Genomic DNA, 16,419 nt, shown 5'->3' with positions numbered 1-16,419 from the left:
AACCTCAGAACAGAGGTAGCTGAGCTGGGGTCTGAACCCAGGGTCTATTTGTCGCTGGGACCCCATGCTCTTTCTACCACTCCTGTTGACTCTGCCCTTTGTAGGAGGCTGGTTGGGTCTAACGATTCAGAATAATAAAGATAGGTCCATCCATGTTCTAATAACAACTGAATTTCCCAGAACTTACCATCCTCTGAAGGCCTTCCTTGACTACCTCTTCTCCCACAAAGGATAAAGTCAATCCTTCTCTTTTTATGCAGTCCTCGTCTACAGTCAGCTGCCCTGACAAAGCTGGGCTGCGATTTATTTACATGCCCTTTTCTCCCTGAGACTGTGAACCAGCTGGGGGGAAATTATGCTTTGTTGATTTATCTCTGTCCTTACAACACCATGTGAGGTACCTGGCAGCCAATAGGTGCTGCTTGGTCCTTAGCCATTCCATCTGACCCATTCTCTCCCGATTTAACGCTGGGTCTCAACTTGGGACGCCCACTAGAATTAAAAATCCCGATTCCCCAGGATGTACACCAGACTAATAAACCTCTGGAGCGGGGCCCAGGTATCAGCATATTTTAAGACTGCCCGAATGATTCCAATGTGCAGCCAAGTCTGAGAACCACTGACTGGTGTTGGTAGAGTAGAAAAGATAGAACTGTGACATGAACCTGTCTTTGGATTCTAAACCCAGTACCTGTCAGATTGGGTATCAGTTCTAACTTTGCCTCCTAGCACACCATGGAGGAAGACTCCTGCCTCAGTCGCTGAAACCTCCACCTTATGCTGGGGTGGTCGCATCCATAAAATGGCAGTCTGTGCTTCCAAGCACCGTATTCAGTATCTATACTCTATCGATAGCAGACAGACCAGCCTTTTATTGGAGGGCATTCCAGGTGGTCAGAGATCCATACCTCTGCTGGGCTCACAGAATGGATGTCACTTGGTCTTGAGCAGCCTGACCAGGATGTTCATAGGAGCTGGACAAGTGCTACAACCAACAGGGAATATATGAGCTTGTGTGTGTGTGTGTACACATACATGTGTGCATGCTTGGCGACTCAAAGGGAAGGGAATGGGCAGTGTTCTCTCTTTCAGAGGCATAGAGACAGAGTGAGCTGGCAGGACTGTCTTCTGGCCTTAGGACCAGAAATTTGTGGAGAAGCTTCCCCTTCAAGGCACCCTGAGAAGGGCTTTATGCGTCTCCCAAGCTGTTCTACTTCATTGATCACCTCGTAATGACCCCTTAGCAATGACTGTACAAGGCAGAAAGAAAACCCTTGGCTGTCAGAGGCTGGGAGCAATTTCTAAGGCTCATGGGGATTAAAAACCTCTCCGTCTCTGCAGGAGGGGGAACGACGCCTTCTGTCAGTTTTTATTCAAGTGTTTCTTTTGAACATCAACCTCAGTGACTTTGATGTGAGAATAAATTAATTCCAAAGCCCCAACTTGAAATTTCCTGACTCTGCCTATTGTCTATCCACCCACGCAAAGGAGAAACTGCAGAACCTTGTCAGTTTTCAAGTGAGTGGCTTGCATTACACATTCTTCCAGGGAGTCTCTCAAAAGAGCGCCTGGGCTTTTCAGTTCTTTTCTTCCTTAGGCATTTGCCCCTTTTAATGCTGAGCTGCCTTCTTTATATGTATACGTATATGTATATATGTACATGTATACGTATATGTATATATGTACATATATACGTATACATATACGTATACATGTATAGTTCCACTGAACTGCAGAAACCTGATTTTCCTGGTCAGATGGGCTGATAACTTCACTATTTTCCTTTTAAAATTTTAAAAAGAATCATTTACAGTAATTCTTTATGTAACCCCTAAGGTATAATGCCTTACTTTTATGTTGAATCTGTATTTTTGAGTGAATACTAAATGTTCTCCAGGCTTTGCCTGGCTTTTATATTATAAGAGGATAATAGCTCTAAAAGATGTATGGGTCACTTGGATTGTATCTGCATCCTGCATGTGAAGTAACCAGGAAACAGGAAGTTCAGCAGTTTGTTCCAGATCATCCTGTAAATCTGCTGCAGGACCTTAGCCAAGGCTCTGGGCATTGGCATCTTAGTTTCTGGTCAAACCACCAATTTTCTCTTTGGAATTCGTTATTATACTGCCTTCTTCCCTAGAGTCTGAGTCAATTTTATTATTAAGCAGCATGTATTTATAGTATTGTATCGAGTGCTTTACCTACTTTATCTCTTTTATGAACATTTCATGATTTAAAATTATTAAGAATCCTGAAGATACATCCTCTCCCTTCTGTCTTGCCTCTTATGTATATACTAAATCATGCACTAAATCATTCATGTGCATGTTAGGAAAAAATGACTGTTTTGGTATCTTGGGTATGTCTGGAGAAGTTTCTGGCAGTGGGGAGGCAATTTGTCAATTTTTTCTCTCCTTGGTAGAACTCTCCATATGATATATACCCTCTCTAGGAATACTCCCTGTATTTGGGCCAAGAGAAATCAGAGCTGAAATTCAAGTTGTCTTCACAGTCGATACCTCGGTTAAGTATAAGAAGTATCACTTTAACAAAGTAATTTAAAATGCTATCGCCCTCTGTTCTAACTGTATAAGAGGGCAAGTGTCAGCAAAGGCCTGAGTGTTTAAGGCTGTGTGATTGTACTGGATCTGTTTATTCATTCCCCAACTGCCCTCAAACCCAGTTGAGTTATTGAAAATAACCAAGCCGAATGCAGAGATTCACCAGCAGGAGGACACAGATGAGATTTTTCCTATCCCTCTCCTGTTGGTTTCTCTGCACATTCTGGTCACTAGATTGTCTCATCCCCTCTGGTGCCTGGGGCAAGGGGTTTTTAATATACCTACCACTGGTTATGACACTAAGAAGAACAGAAATCATGCTGTCCCATAAAATGTCTCTGAAACTAGAGGACAGAGTCACTTTCTTTATTTTCCTGATTTAAAGGCTCACTTTGTTGCTTCTTATTACTAACTAGCCTTGTTTTACAAACACACTAATGACTCAACTGAGATGTATCCATATTTATATTTATATTCGTTCTACCTCAAAGAACCTTCTTGAACATGTGAACAACTTCATCTCAACCTGGAAATACTGGAAAGGCAAAATAAATTCAGTTTAATGTAATTTATGTAAATCACAATTCTCTTGGTGGGAAAGGTCAATATTTACCATCAAGGAAAAATAACTGTAGTACCAATCTGATCTCAAAATCATGTTATCTATATACACACATACAAACACACACATACACACACACTTCTGTGGATGGGCACACACATGTGCACGTGGGCAGACACACACCCTCTACTAATGTTACCAATAGCTCTGAAGTCAGTGAAACACAGTGATTAGGAGCTTAAACGGTAGGAGGAAATAGATCTCAGTTCAAATCCTGCCTCAGGCTGAGTGACAGTGCACAGCTTAACCTCCCTGCCCAGCTTTCTTTCCTCTTCTGTTAAACAATACCTACAACATAAGGTATAATGTGAGGGTTAGATTCAAAAATGTCCAATAAACCAGTGCTTCTCAAACTCCAAAGTGCACACAAATCATCTGGGAATCTTGTTAACATGCAGATTCTGATTCAATAGGTCTGGAGTGGGGCTCAGGATTCTAAGTTCCCAGGTGGTGCTATGCTGCTTAGTCCACGGCCCAAACTTTGAGTAGCAAGACCCATTCCGAAACTTCACAAGATGGAAAGTAGTTTTGCAAGCCACATAAGAAAGCTGAGAAAGGATATTTTGGTTTTGGTGACCCAGGTGAGCATGGCATGAACTCAGCTTCTCTAGGTGTGGAGAGGATAAAATTTGGGGTCAAGGTTCTATTCTGTGGCTTCATGAGCCCAGTATGGGTAACTGCTGACTGCACATATGTTTTCCTGCCAAGGATCATCCAGGGACCATCAGAACCCACAGAGAGATGATAAGACCTGGGATGACCGGAGGTCTTGTACCTGTCATAGTCTTGGCAAATCTCACCCACAGCCACCAAGGCTTTCAGGTACTCGTTGGGTTGGTAAGGGTGGATGTAGTGCAGGGAACAGCTGTTCCTGGGGTCCCCATTTGAGGCAGTGAAATCTATAGCTACCTGGAAGAGAAAATAGGAGAACAGGTAGGTTTAAAGTGAATGCATCTGGTAGGAATTGTGACCAGCCACACAAAAGACATGGCCAGGGATGGGAAAAAGCAGCACATCGCGTACCCTGCCAAGAAGGAAAGTGAGAGAAGTTATTAATCTGGTTGAGGCCATTTCTGTAGTCTTCCATTTTCCTCTCCCCCAATCCCAAAACAGAACTTGAGATTGACACGGAGGTTAGAAAGCCCAGCCACTGCTGATCCACGTTGCCAGGCAGCAAGAGGAAGGATGGAATATCTACCCCTCAGTTCATAATTCACTAAGAAAAGAGTCCTGTGCTCTTCAGGCAGGACAATTCTGTTTGTGAGGCAGAGGTAAAATCCCTTAAAACTACATTCTGGGTTAAAGATGTGGTCTATAGAAGAACGCCATTGTCATACTTTCATGTGCAGCCAGTTGCAGAGAGACGTATTGAAGTGGTTATAATGAATTTTTTGCAAGAAGCAGCTTTGAGTGAGGCATTCAGCGAGAAGTCCTGCCTATACCAGAGAAGAAGCTGAATGCTATGGCATAGTCGGTGGGAAGCAGAAAAGGGAATCCTCTGCCTTGTCACCAAGGAGATACTATCTTTGAACTTCTGAGATTTTTTCTGACCCCTGGCATCATTATCTAAATAAAAGTTGACCCACTTAACACTCTTAACATCAACAAACAACAAAAGGCTCAAGCCTGGAGAGTGCTAAACTGAGAAGAAACATTTCTTCTGGTTTCTAGCATCATTACCATTTAAATAAAAGTTAGCCCAGCAAACACCTCTCAAAAAAACCAAACCAACCAACCAACCAACCAACCAACAAACAAAAAAAACTTTAGCTTGGTGGGGGGTAGAGAGAAAGGATGGGGGAATTAAAACAAAAGGAGTTGTAGTAAAAGACAGAGATGTTCCTGTTGTGTCTTCCCTTTCTCTTCAGGGCTCAGCTGAATCCACTTACTAATGACAGAGAGGCTTTATTTTCTCTTATAATCTTGCAGATGGGAAATGCTACATGCATATTATTTGACAACATTCCATTATGACAAATAATTGGAATATCCCATTGGGTTTATTTAGGGTGGATGTTATTTCTGGAAGGACAGAGAAAAGGTGCTTTGTGTTCTGTTTCTGCTTCTGAGAGATCAGCCTATAAGAGTAAGGTTGATAGGGGAAAATGTCAGCCACACCTTATACTGTAATGCTGCAATCCAATCCACATGACTAGAAGAAGAAAAGCAATAGGCTACCAGGAGTTCGCTTACACTCCCCCTTTTTTTTCATGAAGTTATTTCTTATCATCACTGATTTTGTTTCCCCTTTTCTTCTTCACCTCTCCCAGGATTATGTTGAAAAGAAATTTAAGCAGGATGCAAATTCTATTTTTGGAATAACCAGATGTTTTCAACAAGAGAGTACCAGCTGATAAGATGCTAATACTAATAATGTTTCAAAAGGAAAGGTCATGTGCAGAAAAACTACAAGGTGCTTTCCTACCCCTGAGATGCTCTTACTTTAGATAACAAAGGGGAGAGGACTAGCCCTTGTTAAAACCTTACTCTGTATCAGACACTGTGCTATCTGCTTTCCAGGTATTATGTTATTTTATTTTCATCAAAGAACTCTGGAAGGCAGAGATTGTTATTCCTTTTCATTGATGAAGACCCTGAGGCCCACAGGTGATGAAATTTCCTGGTGATGGAGCTGGGTTCACACCCCAGTCTATACAGCTCCAAAGGCTTTTCCTCCATTATGCCACCATATACCCCAAAGAAAACATAAGGCTGTGGCTAGTATGCCAAATTGTCACATGGGTATGTTTATGACTATAAAGAATGGAGAGGATTTAGCTTGGAAGTAGGGACACTAGCTACAAGGCAGCTAGAGTAATTTAGGAGAGAATGGCCTTGAATGAACAGTTATAATCAAAACAGTTGTAAAATGTAGAAACAGGGCAATTAATGTGTGTGTGTGTGTGTGTGTGTGTGTGTGTGTGTGTGTTTATGATGTTCTTCATCAAGGATCACCACAATCCTTTACCTATGCTTCTTGAGGCTGCAGTTGAAAATTGTCCTGTGTGGGGGCGCCTGGGTGGCGCAGTCGGTTAAGCGCCGACTTCAGCCAGGTCACGATCTCGCGGTCCGTGAGTTCGAGCCCCGCGTCGGGCTCTGGGCTGATGGCTCAGAGCCTGGAGCCTGTTTCCGATTCTGTGTCTCCCTCTCTCTCTGCCCCTCCCCCGTTCATGCTCTGTCTCTCTCTGTCCCAAAAAAAAAAAAAAAAAAAAAAAACGTTGAAAATTGTCCTGTGTGTTGATTACCTGAGTGTCAAGGGTATTCCATAATGCGAAAAACATGCTGGTGTCTTGATATAAAACCAGAGAGTAAAATCAGGTCATATAAACACCAGAGGGAGAAAACATCCATAAAGAAAAATGACAACTCAAGAAACTTAAATGTCCCCCTTTCCTCCCCAGGCATGGGCAAGATCCTCCAAGTATGCAGGCACCAAGTGGCAGCATGCAAGCCCAGATATAACACCCGAATGAGTATGTTGTGTTATGGGAAGAAGTGTGTATAATGTCTGGGTGAACATACACAGATTTTGGCAACAATACACTTTAAAATAAAGCCACACATCATAGGGTTGGGACCAAGGGAAGGTAAGACTGGTGACGAGGGTGTCAATTCAAGAAGGACTTCATTCCCAGCTGACCCTACATTTGCACAATCTTGAGAGTGATTGCCTCTTTTTAAATTTTGCATTGTAGGCGCCTCTCTACTCTCCTGCTTCTTCATTCTGGCCCTATTTTGTCATTTCATTTCTATCAACTCTTCATCCCCAGGCTTGGAATAATTCTGTTATGCCTAACAAACTAGTGTGGGGCAGAGGTGATGGTGAGAAGGGGATTGTGACCAAAGATATTAAGGATAGAAAATGAACAGGATTTGGTGACCGACTGATGCCAGTTAGAGAAAGGGAGTAGCCACATTTCTTTGGAAATGAAAACGACATCTAGAGGAAAATGGAACCACCTAAAGATCACTGTTAGAAGGTTGGTGTTGGGCTGCCTGCTCTTGGTGGTGCTGTTTAGACATACAAACAAGCCTGATGGAAATTTTAATTTTTTTTTCTGTAGGCAGACCTTTGCAGGAGGTGGGGGCAGGGCTCCACTTTTCCCATGGGGATGGCCCCAGTATCTGTGACAACCACAGAGGCCATTCTAGCTCTGGAGACTCTGATAGAGCTTTGGGGAAAGGTATGAACTTAAAAATTACATGGTGAAAAAGGAAATAAATCAATGATCCTTACCACCCACCCCTTTCTATAGTTCCCATTCCTCATTACAAAAATATTTTATCATTGACTAGAAAGCAATGGACAGTCTTAAGTACACAGCAGCTGAAAGATTTGTTTCCCTGGCAAGTGATGGTTTCTAAAGTCGCCCCGATGAAGCTGGAGATAAAATATCTTCAGGAGGTGGCCTTCTACCAAGAATTCTCTGTGCTCTTTAAGTTAGCATTAGTGGAAGGAGAACAGAGTGAAAGGTTAGATTTATTTTAAAAAGCAACAGGGAGGCAGTGAAAGACGGGATTAAGTTGAGAAATAAAAGCAAGGAAATGACTGAAAAATGCCAGTTTGTGGAGGTGGCTGCTGACGCCTGCTTCCTGAATGCTGGTGAGCTTGCAGAGCGGCTACGTTTTCATTTTCTGATATGAAGCATTTACGAAAGCCTGTGGTTCTGGTATGTGCTCCAATCTTCCCAGCAGGCGGTCCAAGAATAGGCACCCGCCCGTTGCTCTCCCCTTCTGCCCAGGAGGCCTCGCTCATCATTAAGCAGAGCTGTGGAGCAGCTTTGCAAGACCTTGTAAAGTAGGAATGTGAAATTTTCCCTCCATTGCCACCAAGTCCCCAGTGCAGAGCTGCTTCCTAGAAAAGGCTGGAAGCCAGTGATGAGCATCTATCATTGGACATTTTTAGCTTCTACACAAAACAAGCCCACTCCTCAGATTCCCTTCTCTGCCTGTGATAAACAAGCCATTTGAAACCTCTTGGGTGTTTTCTTTTTTTTTTTTTTTTTTTAATTTTTTTTTTTAACGTTTATTTATTTTTTGAGACAGAGAGAGACGGAGCATGAATGGGGGAGGGTTAGAGAGAGAGGGAGACACAGAATCGGAAGCAGGCTCCAGGCTCTGAGCCATCAGCCCAGAGCCCGACGCGGGGCTCAAACTCACGGATCCTGAGATTGTGACCTGAGCCAAAGTCGGACGCTTAACCGACTGAGCCACCCAGGCGCCCCCTCTTGGGTGTTTTCTAAGCGAAGCTGCTGGGAACCAACCTCTGGTTAGTTGCCTAATCTCTCTGCAATCAACGTGCAGTCAACCTTTGCCATATCGTCTGCTGGGGCAAGAGATTTGTTTTTTGCTTGTTTGTTTTATATTTGTATACAATTTGGATCTGTAACAATAAGCCTTGTAGGTGGAGATACCGTTCAGTCTGAACCATTTCTTAATTGACAGATTAAACTCTTGTGCTTTTCTACCTCCTCAAAGCGCCACTGTGGGCAAAGAAATAGGAACCTAGACCTGATGGAAAGGACTCCTGAGGTCACCCCGTTCATTTCCTGCGGACTGCAAAGCATTCCCCTCTTCAACCCAGGGCTCATTCTCTTTTCTCAGAGGTCTATACCAGAGTCCACCAGTGTTTAGTCTGGGATATAAAGATGTAAAACTTAAACTGGGACACAGTGTGGACATGTGTTAGTGTTGGAAAGATTTCCTGAGAAATAGGAATAGCTGGCCACCTTGTAATACGTGTTCTTTTTCTTTAGGCTGAAGGTTAATATGGGAGGAGCCACATTCAGCTTATTATAGCAATATTATATTGCCAAAATGTAGACTACAAAATCAGAGATAAAGGAAAGCAACATCATCCTTAATGTTAAAAAAATTAGAAATAATAAAAATGGCCATCTGAAAATATGAAAAAATACATTTTTGAGGGTCACCTGGACCACTTGAGAATCTGATACAAGATTTATATCCAGTCTCCCAAAAATGCACATACCTAATTCTGCACACAATTTAGGGAGGTCAAGGATGCCGCCAAGGACAATCCTCGTTCCTCAAGGATTCCACTGGCAAGCAAGTTATGTTTTGGTTTCTTTTCCTTTCTAGATTTTATCTCTCTCTCTACATATATATAAATATATAAACATTTTACCTGGTTGTAACCATAGGGTGGCTCTGCTTTACATTCCTTTTTTTCACTTAATGTTATGTCATAAACATGTCCCTATGTTATCATCAATCATTATAATCATTTAAAATGACTTTATCATAGGGCACTTGTACCCCAATGTTTATAGCAGCACTTTCAACAATAGCCAAATTATGGAAAGAGCCTAAATGTCTATCAACTGATGAATGGATAAAGAAATTGTGGTTTATATACACAATGGAATACTATGTGGCAACGAGAAACAATGAAATATGGCCTTTTGTAGCAACGTGGATGGAACTGGAGAGTGTGATGCTAAGTGAAATAAGTCATACAGAGAAAGACAGATACCATATGTTTTCACTCCTATGAGGATCCTGAGAAACTTAACAGAAGACCAAGGTAGAGGGGAAGGAAAAAAAAAGTTAGAGAGGGAGGGAGCCAAACCATAAGAGACTCTTAAAAACTGAGAATAAACTGAGAGTTGATGGGGGATGGGAGGGAGGGGAAAGTGGGTGATTGACCTTGAGGAGGGCACCTGTTGGGATGAGCACTGGGTGTTGTATGGAAACCAATTTGACAATACATTTCATATTTAAGAAAAAATAAATAAAATGACTTTATCATAATCCACCTAAATGAGTGCTGTAATTTACATACAGCTTATCCCTGAAAATCTGTTTTACAAAGTGCATCTTTATGCATCTGGGAAAGCAATAACTTTCAAAGGAAATGGTGAACTCTTCTACCATTTTCTTTCCAAACACCTTATGGTGCCTGTCTCTTCTGTGCTGTCTATAATTTTGTGTTTTGTGTGTGAAATTCTAGTTATCTAATTTTATTTTTGGCTGCTTTGCCATGTGCCAAACACAGTGAACTCCTCCTGCAGCCCCCACCCCTGCCCTCTAGTCTGTTCCACCTCCATCCACCTCCTCCAAGTCTGCCCTCTGACGGTTGCCCTCCAGGTCTTATGACCCGAGGATTTGCATGAGGAGATGAAATGTCCTCAAGAGCGCCCTTGACCTCCTGAAATTGCATGCAAAATCGGGTGTGTGCATTTTCCAGGGAGAGGATATGGATTGTGTATCAGATTCTCAAGTGGTGCCGCTGACCAAAAAAGAATCATTGACTAGGGCTCTTTTTGGCATTGTTAATCTTGTTCACTCCACTGAGGCTTCTCTGCTTATGGTAAGATTCTAGCCTGAAACCTCCCCTATTTTGATACTCAAGTTGCTATCCTCCTTTTCCTCTCTTGCCCCATCTTGCCAAACTTCTTTTTTTTTATATGAAATTTATTGTCAAAGTGGTTTCCATACAACACCCAGTGCTCATCCCAACAGGTGCCCTCCTCAATGCCCATCGCCCAGTTTCCCCTCCCTCCCACCCCCTATCAACCCTCAGTTTATCCTCAGTTTTTTTTAAATTTTTTTTAACATTTATTTATTTTTGAGACACAGAGAGACAGAGCATGAATGGGGGAGGGGCAGAGAGGGAGGGAGACACAGAATCTGAAGCATATGCTCAGTTTTTAAAGAGTCTCTTATGGTTTGGCTCCCTCCCTCTCTGACTTTTTTTCCCCCTCCCCCATGGTCTTAAATTTCTCAGGATCCACATAAGAGTGAAAATATATAGTTATAGCAGCGCTTTCAACAATAGCCAAATTATGGAAAGAGCCTAAATGCCCGTCATCTGATGAATGGATAAAGAAATTGTGGTTTATATACACAATGGAATACTACTTGGCAATGAGAAAGAATGAAATATGGCCTTTTGTTGCCAACCTTCTTCAATGAACAGTTCTTTTACCTTCTGTTTAGACCCTAACTTCTGGGTCTCCCTCTCATACTGCTGAAATTGCTCTTTCAAAAGGTGATATGTGCCTCTTTATCACATGACCCAGTTTTTTATTCTTCACCTTCTTGCATATGGGATTATTGCCCTTGATCTTTTAATATTTTCTTTCTGGTCATTTGGGTTACTGCCCCGTCCTGGACCTTATCCTCTGGCATTTCTCCTCCTATGGGTTTCCCTTCTTCTCCTTGCTGCCTGACGGAGATCTTCTATAATTCCCTGAGACACCTTTTCTCTGTTTTCTTCTCTCTGGCCATCTCATCCAAACCCATATGTGTGCAGCTTCTACTTCTCTCCTGAAACCTAGGACCATATTTATAAGTGCCATCTCGACACTGAGAGGCCTGAAAGTACCTCCATCATGTCCAAAATAAAATCCATCATCTCGTCGGCGGCTCCTCTCGATTTCCATATTGCCATGAATAGGATCACCATGCTTTGTCAGTCAGGCACAAAAGATCTGAGTCCTCTGGACTCATCATCCTCCCTTGCCCTCTGTCTCTTCATTGGATCGATCATAGGCCAAGGCTTATGGGACTCTCTTTCCACAGTGCCTCTCCTACTGTTGTCCTGCTAATTTAGCCTCTTCTTACTTGTCCTCAGGATGGTTAATCTCTTCTTGCTTCATCTCTTTGTTTATTTATTTATTTTTGACAGAGAGAGAAAGAGAGAGAGAGAGAGAGACACACAGAGAGAGAGCATGCACAAGTGGGGGAGGAGCAGAGAGACAGAGAGAGGGAGACAGAATCCGAAGCAGGTTCCAGGCTCCGAGCTGTAAGTACAGAGCTGGACTGGGGCCAAACAAACAAACTGCAAGATCATGACCTTAGCCAAAGTGGAAGTCAGCCGCTTAACCGACTGAGCCACCTAGGCGCCCCTCTGCTTGCGTTTCTTTCATAATTTCCTCACCACCTTCAATGCCTTCCACCAAACACTCCCAGATTTGGTTCCCTAAAGCATGTGCCCAGCTGCTTCAATGTCCTGCTCAAGATTCTTCTGAACATTCCCTTATCCACCATATTACTTCAAAATTAAAAGCCCTTCAAATTCTTTTTTAAAAAACTTTATTCATTTATTTTGAGAGAGAGAGAGTGCAAGCGAGGTAGAGGGGCAGTGAGAGAGGGAGAGAGAGGATCCCAAGCAGGTTCCGCGTTGTCAATGTAGATCCTGACACAGGACTCGATCCCACAAACTGTGAGATCATGACCTGAGCTAAAATCAAGAGTCAGCCACTCAACCAACTGAGTCACCCAGGCGCCCTTGCCCTTCAAATTCTTAATCCAAACCACTTCTCCAATACTCCCCTAAATATACCCCATTTATGCATATTAACCCAAATAAGGTTTTGGTATTTATCATTAGGCTATATGGATGCATAGACATTTAAGTTCATAGGATGCTTTTTGAAGCCAAAACTAGTATCATACTTATTCATCAGGTTTCTTGTTTTTCCTCATCCTTCCCTCTCCTTTAAGGTTAGGGTTTGATCCATTGTAATTCAATAAAAGTACCTAATACACATCAGCCTGGCACCGGAAGGAGAAGATGCTCCACTTTTGACATTCTTAAGGTAGAGTCAAAAGCACCAGGCATCTGTGGAAAGTGCAAAAGCTTTCTCTCAGCCCCTGTTTGTAAAGTGTACTGGCCAGGGTCTTAATGGGAAACAAATGGCCCACTCAGAAGGGATGATCCAGGAGAGCTTAATAAAAGGACAATTCAAAGAGTTTCAGGAAGACTGAACTGCTAAGGGAGGGAGAAGGAGCTGGAGCTGAGAAGTAGTGGTACATACATTAAGGTGGTACCTCCTCAGCTGGGGAGGATCAGCAGGGGTGAGAAAGGAGGGGAGGGCCAGCCTGGGTCAGGCAAGCCACGTGGACGCAGGTTGTGGAGCTAGGGACCCTGTGGGGATAAACTTCTGGTGTTCATGGGGGCTGGTTCTTTGCAGCACAACTCCAAGGGCAGAGCAAGCCCCTGAAGGTTGAATAGAGTTGTTCGAGTGCATGGAATCTATAGACTCCAAACCAAATCAATAGTGCTCTCCCTTGAAAACCTATAAATAGTTTCCTGAATTGCTCCTTTGCCTAAGACTGTGGGACACTATTTCCAGGAGCTCTCCTATATGACATTGCTGGCGTCTCTACCTCTATGTGTATACATCAGTGCGACAGTGAACCCATAGGACAGCTGGAGTTAGATGTGTGTGCTCACGATGAACATGTTTGCTACTTTCTGTACGTGCCAGTATGCATGCAGGAGGGCTGGGTGGGTGTGCCTTAGACTCTAAAGAAATGACCAAATTCTATAATTAACCCATACCTATTCAGGAGTAAGTGAACCATGCCCCAAGTTTAGAGAAGATATAGGCAGACCCTTCTGAGATTAGAGGATAGGCTTCTAGCTAAGGAGAGGTCAGTCTATAAAACTACCGCTTTTCTCAACCCCTTGCAGCTCCTTTTAGTCCTTTGAGTACTGCTGTCCCCGTCCCAGAAATACACTGGTCCTGTCTACTCTCTTGGGCTCAAACCTGGACAAAAAATTTAAACCCATCTGCCTTGCTTTTCTCACATGACTGATCCAGTCAAGGGAGCTAAACAGGGCTGACCTTCATGAGTACACATCTGCAAGATGGGGAGCAGAAGCTGTTCAGATTGTTGTTCTCTTGTTTGCCGTGTTGCTTTCCCATAGGTTTTAGCAGATCTATCCTTGCCATCTGGGATCCTCTTTCTGGAGGTCACATATGTCCAAACCTGGGAGGGTTTTGAATATTAGGCCACTGAAAGTAAGTTATTCAAGGGCAGATGGATTCATAAGCTTGGCCTACCAGGCACCTTAAAGAGACCCAGCCTACCCACTCAAATCATTAGAGTGTATAAATCCTATGGGTTCACAGATTATATTTAGGAAATGATCCCTGATCTACCCACTGAGTCTAGACACTCTGTTTCTCAACTTTGAAAGCCTAATTCTCCAATCTTTTGGAATTCACCTTTTCGTTGCCTGATGAACCATTTGGATGGCTTACTCGTGGCACTGACCCTTGGGCATGGCATTGGTGCTGGTCTTTGGGCTGCATCTGCCTTGGGTCAGTGGGACTTACCAGAGTGGCTTACTTCCTTCCAATTCCTACTCACCAGGTAATGGGATCTGGCAATATGCCCACTGCCCCATGCCTCATGAAGTTACTGAAAGAATGGGAAGCATGAGGAGGGTTCCCAAACCACCTGAGGTTGAGTGGCATGACTTTTCTGATATGACTTCCTGACAGCCATAGTCACTGGAGAAAACAGAAGTATGAACTCACTTTAAAAAAAATTATATCGAGGGGCGCCTGGGTGGCGCAGTCGGTTAAGCGTCCGACTTCAGCCAGGTCACGATCTCGCGGTCCGTGAGTTCTAGCCCCGCATCGGGCTCTGGGCTGATGGCTCAGAACCTGGAGCCTGTTTACGATTCTGTGTCTCCCTCTCTCTCTGCCCCTCCCCCGTTCATGCTCTGTCTCTATCTGTCCCAAAAATAAATAAACGTTGAAAAAAAAATTTTTAAATAAAAAAAAATTATATCGAAAGAAAGAAAAGAAAAAAAATTATATCATACAATATTTCAGCAATGAGACCTGAAAAAAGCTGACCAAGGGTTTTAATAAATTTTTGTCTCCACATTCCCACAACCCTCCACCATGCCCCACACCTTGCTCCATGAATATGAACAAATGTGGAAAAAACTTACTGTAAACTGGATTTGGCAGCCGCCCATGATGTAGTCCAAGAAAGAATGCATCTTGTGGATCTGCATTGGAGGAGGAGAGGAAATCGTTTTAGTAACAGCATGATCTATTTCCTTATGGAGTGGAAGCTTAGTCTTTGGCATTGGACTGCTAACCTAGAAGAAAGAGCAGAAAGACATCTGTGGGGAAGAGATAGGTCAGTTGATTTTGATTTGATTTCATTTTTTTATAAATATATTTTAATTTTTTAAAAATCTGCATTTATTTGAGAGAGAGCGAGAGAGAGAGAGAGACAGAGTGAGAGCAGGGGAGGAACAGAGAAAGAGAGAGACACAGAATCCGAAGCAGGCTCCAGGCTCCGAGTTGTCAGCACAGAGCCCGATGTGGGGCTCGAACCCATAAACTGTGAGATCATGACCTGAGCTGAAGTCGGACGCTTAACCGACTGAGCCACCCAGGCACCCCGATTTTATTTTTTTTTAAGTTTATTTATTTTCGAGGGAGACAGACACAGCATAACTGGGGGTGAGACAGATAGAGAGGGAGAGAGAGAATCCCAAGCAGGCTCTGCATCAGCCTACCGTGGGGTCAAACCCACGAAACCATGAGATCATGACCTGAGCTGAAACCAAGAGTCAGATGCTTAATTGTTCCAATTTTGATTTTATAGGAGAGAAAGAAAGCAATGCCTAATTCAGATGGCCCTGTGAGGGCTGCAGATATTCATGCCCTGCTCCCCTCTTTTGGGTCATGCATGCCTCCAGGGAGAGCTAACACTATATTTTCAAGGGACACCACTGTTTCGGAATTAATAAAGTCTCACACTAGGCTTCACTCTTGCTCCCCAGTCTAAGTTCCAGTCCTGGTAACATTCTTAATACCACAAGTAATCTAGGTTAGCTGCTTCAGGATTGCAATTACCTGAGAAGGCCTTTACTGGCTGTTTCCCACTCATTAGATTCCTGCCATGCCATGAACAGCAATGACTAACTCTAAGTCAGGGACTTAACATCCATAATTTTATTTAGTTCTTAGGACAGCCCTGTAAAGGTGGAGCTATTATTTCTACTGTGCCATCTTTGTGGCGGAGGAAGTTGAGGCTAAGATCACCTACCTAGTAGAAGGTGGAGGTGGGACTCAAATGGTGGCAAATGGACTGCATAGTCCATCCTTTAGACCTCTGTGCTGGAAGTCAGCATAGTCTCTGTTTTTTGCCTAACCATGATTATCAGTGTTCTCATGTGCCATACCAATTTTTGGCCTTCATTTCTGCTTCCTTATGATTCTGCTTCTTGACCCTTGGTGATATTCATCCATTCATTTATTTAACAATAAATTTTTAAATTTTATTTAACAAAGCTGCCACTATGCACTAGATGCTAGGGATATAGTGATGAGAAAAACAGACACGATACCCACAGTCATGAAGTTTGTCATCTGGCCACTTTAACCTGGACAGTGAGTAACTGTGATTTTTGACCCTCAATTTTCAGATTTCATCTGATGCTCAGGGCAGCTT

At 43.1% G+C, this 16,419-nt stretch overlaps 1 protein-coding gene across 2 annotated transcripts in view; it reads right to left on the bottom strand.

The window, feature by feature from the left end:
• Nucleotides 1–16,419, bottom strand: part of CPNE4 (copine 4) — a 499,943-nt gene that overhangs the window by 23,057 nt on the left and 460,467 nt on the right. For both annotated transcript variants that reach the window (XM_043595404.1, XM_043595405.1), the window contains exons 10-11: nucleotides 14,903–14,962; nucleotides 3,959–4,092 (exon numbers count right to left, since the gene is read on the bottom strand). In XM_043595404.1, coding sequence (XP_043451339.1) covers nucleotides 3,959–4,092; nucleotides 14,903–14,962 — 194 coding nt within the window. The remainder of the gene's footprint in view (nucleotides 1–3,958; nucleotides 4,093–14,902; nucleotides 14,963–16,419) is intronic.

Source organism: Prionailurus bengalensis, chromosome C2, assembly GCF_016509475.1.
Source record: "Prionailurus bengalensis isolate Pbe53 chromosome C2, Fcat_Pben_1.1_paternal_pri, whole genome shotgun sequence".
In the NCBI taxonomy this organism is placed as follows: Eukaryota; Metazoa; Chordata; class Mammalia; order Carnivora; family Felidae; genus Prionailurus; species Prionailurus bengalensis.
Note: the sequence above shows the minus strand (reverse complement) of the source record. Positions and strands in the feature narration are given on the sequence as shown.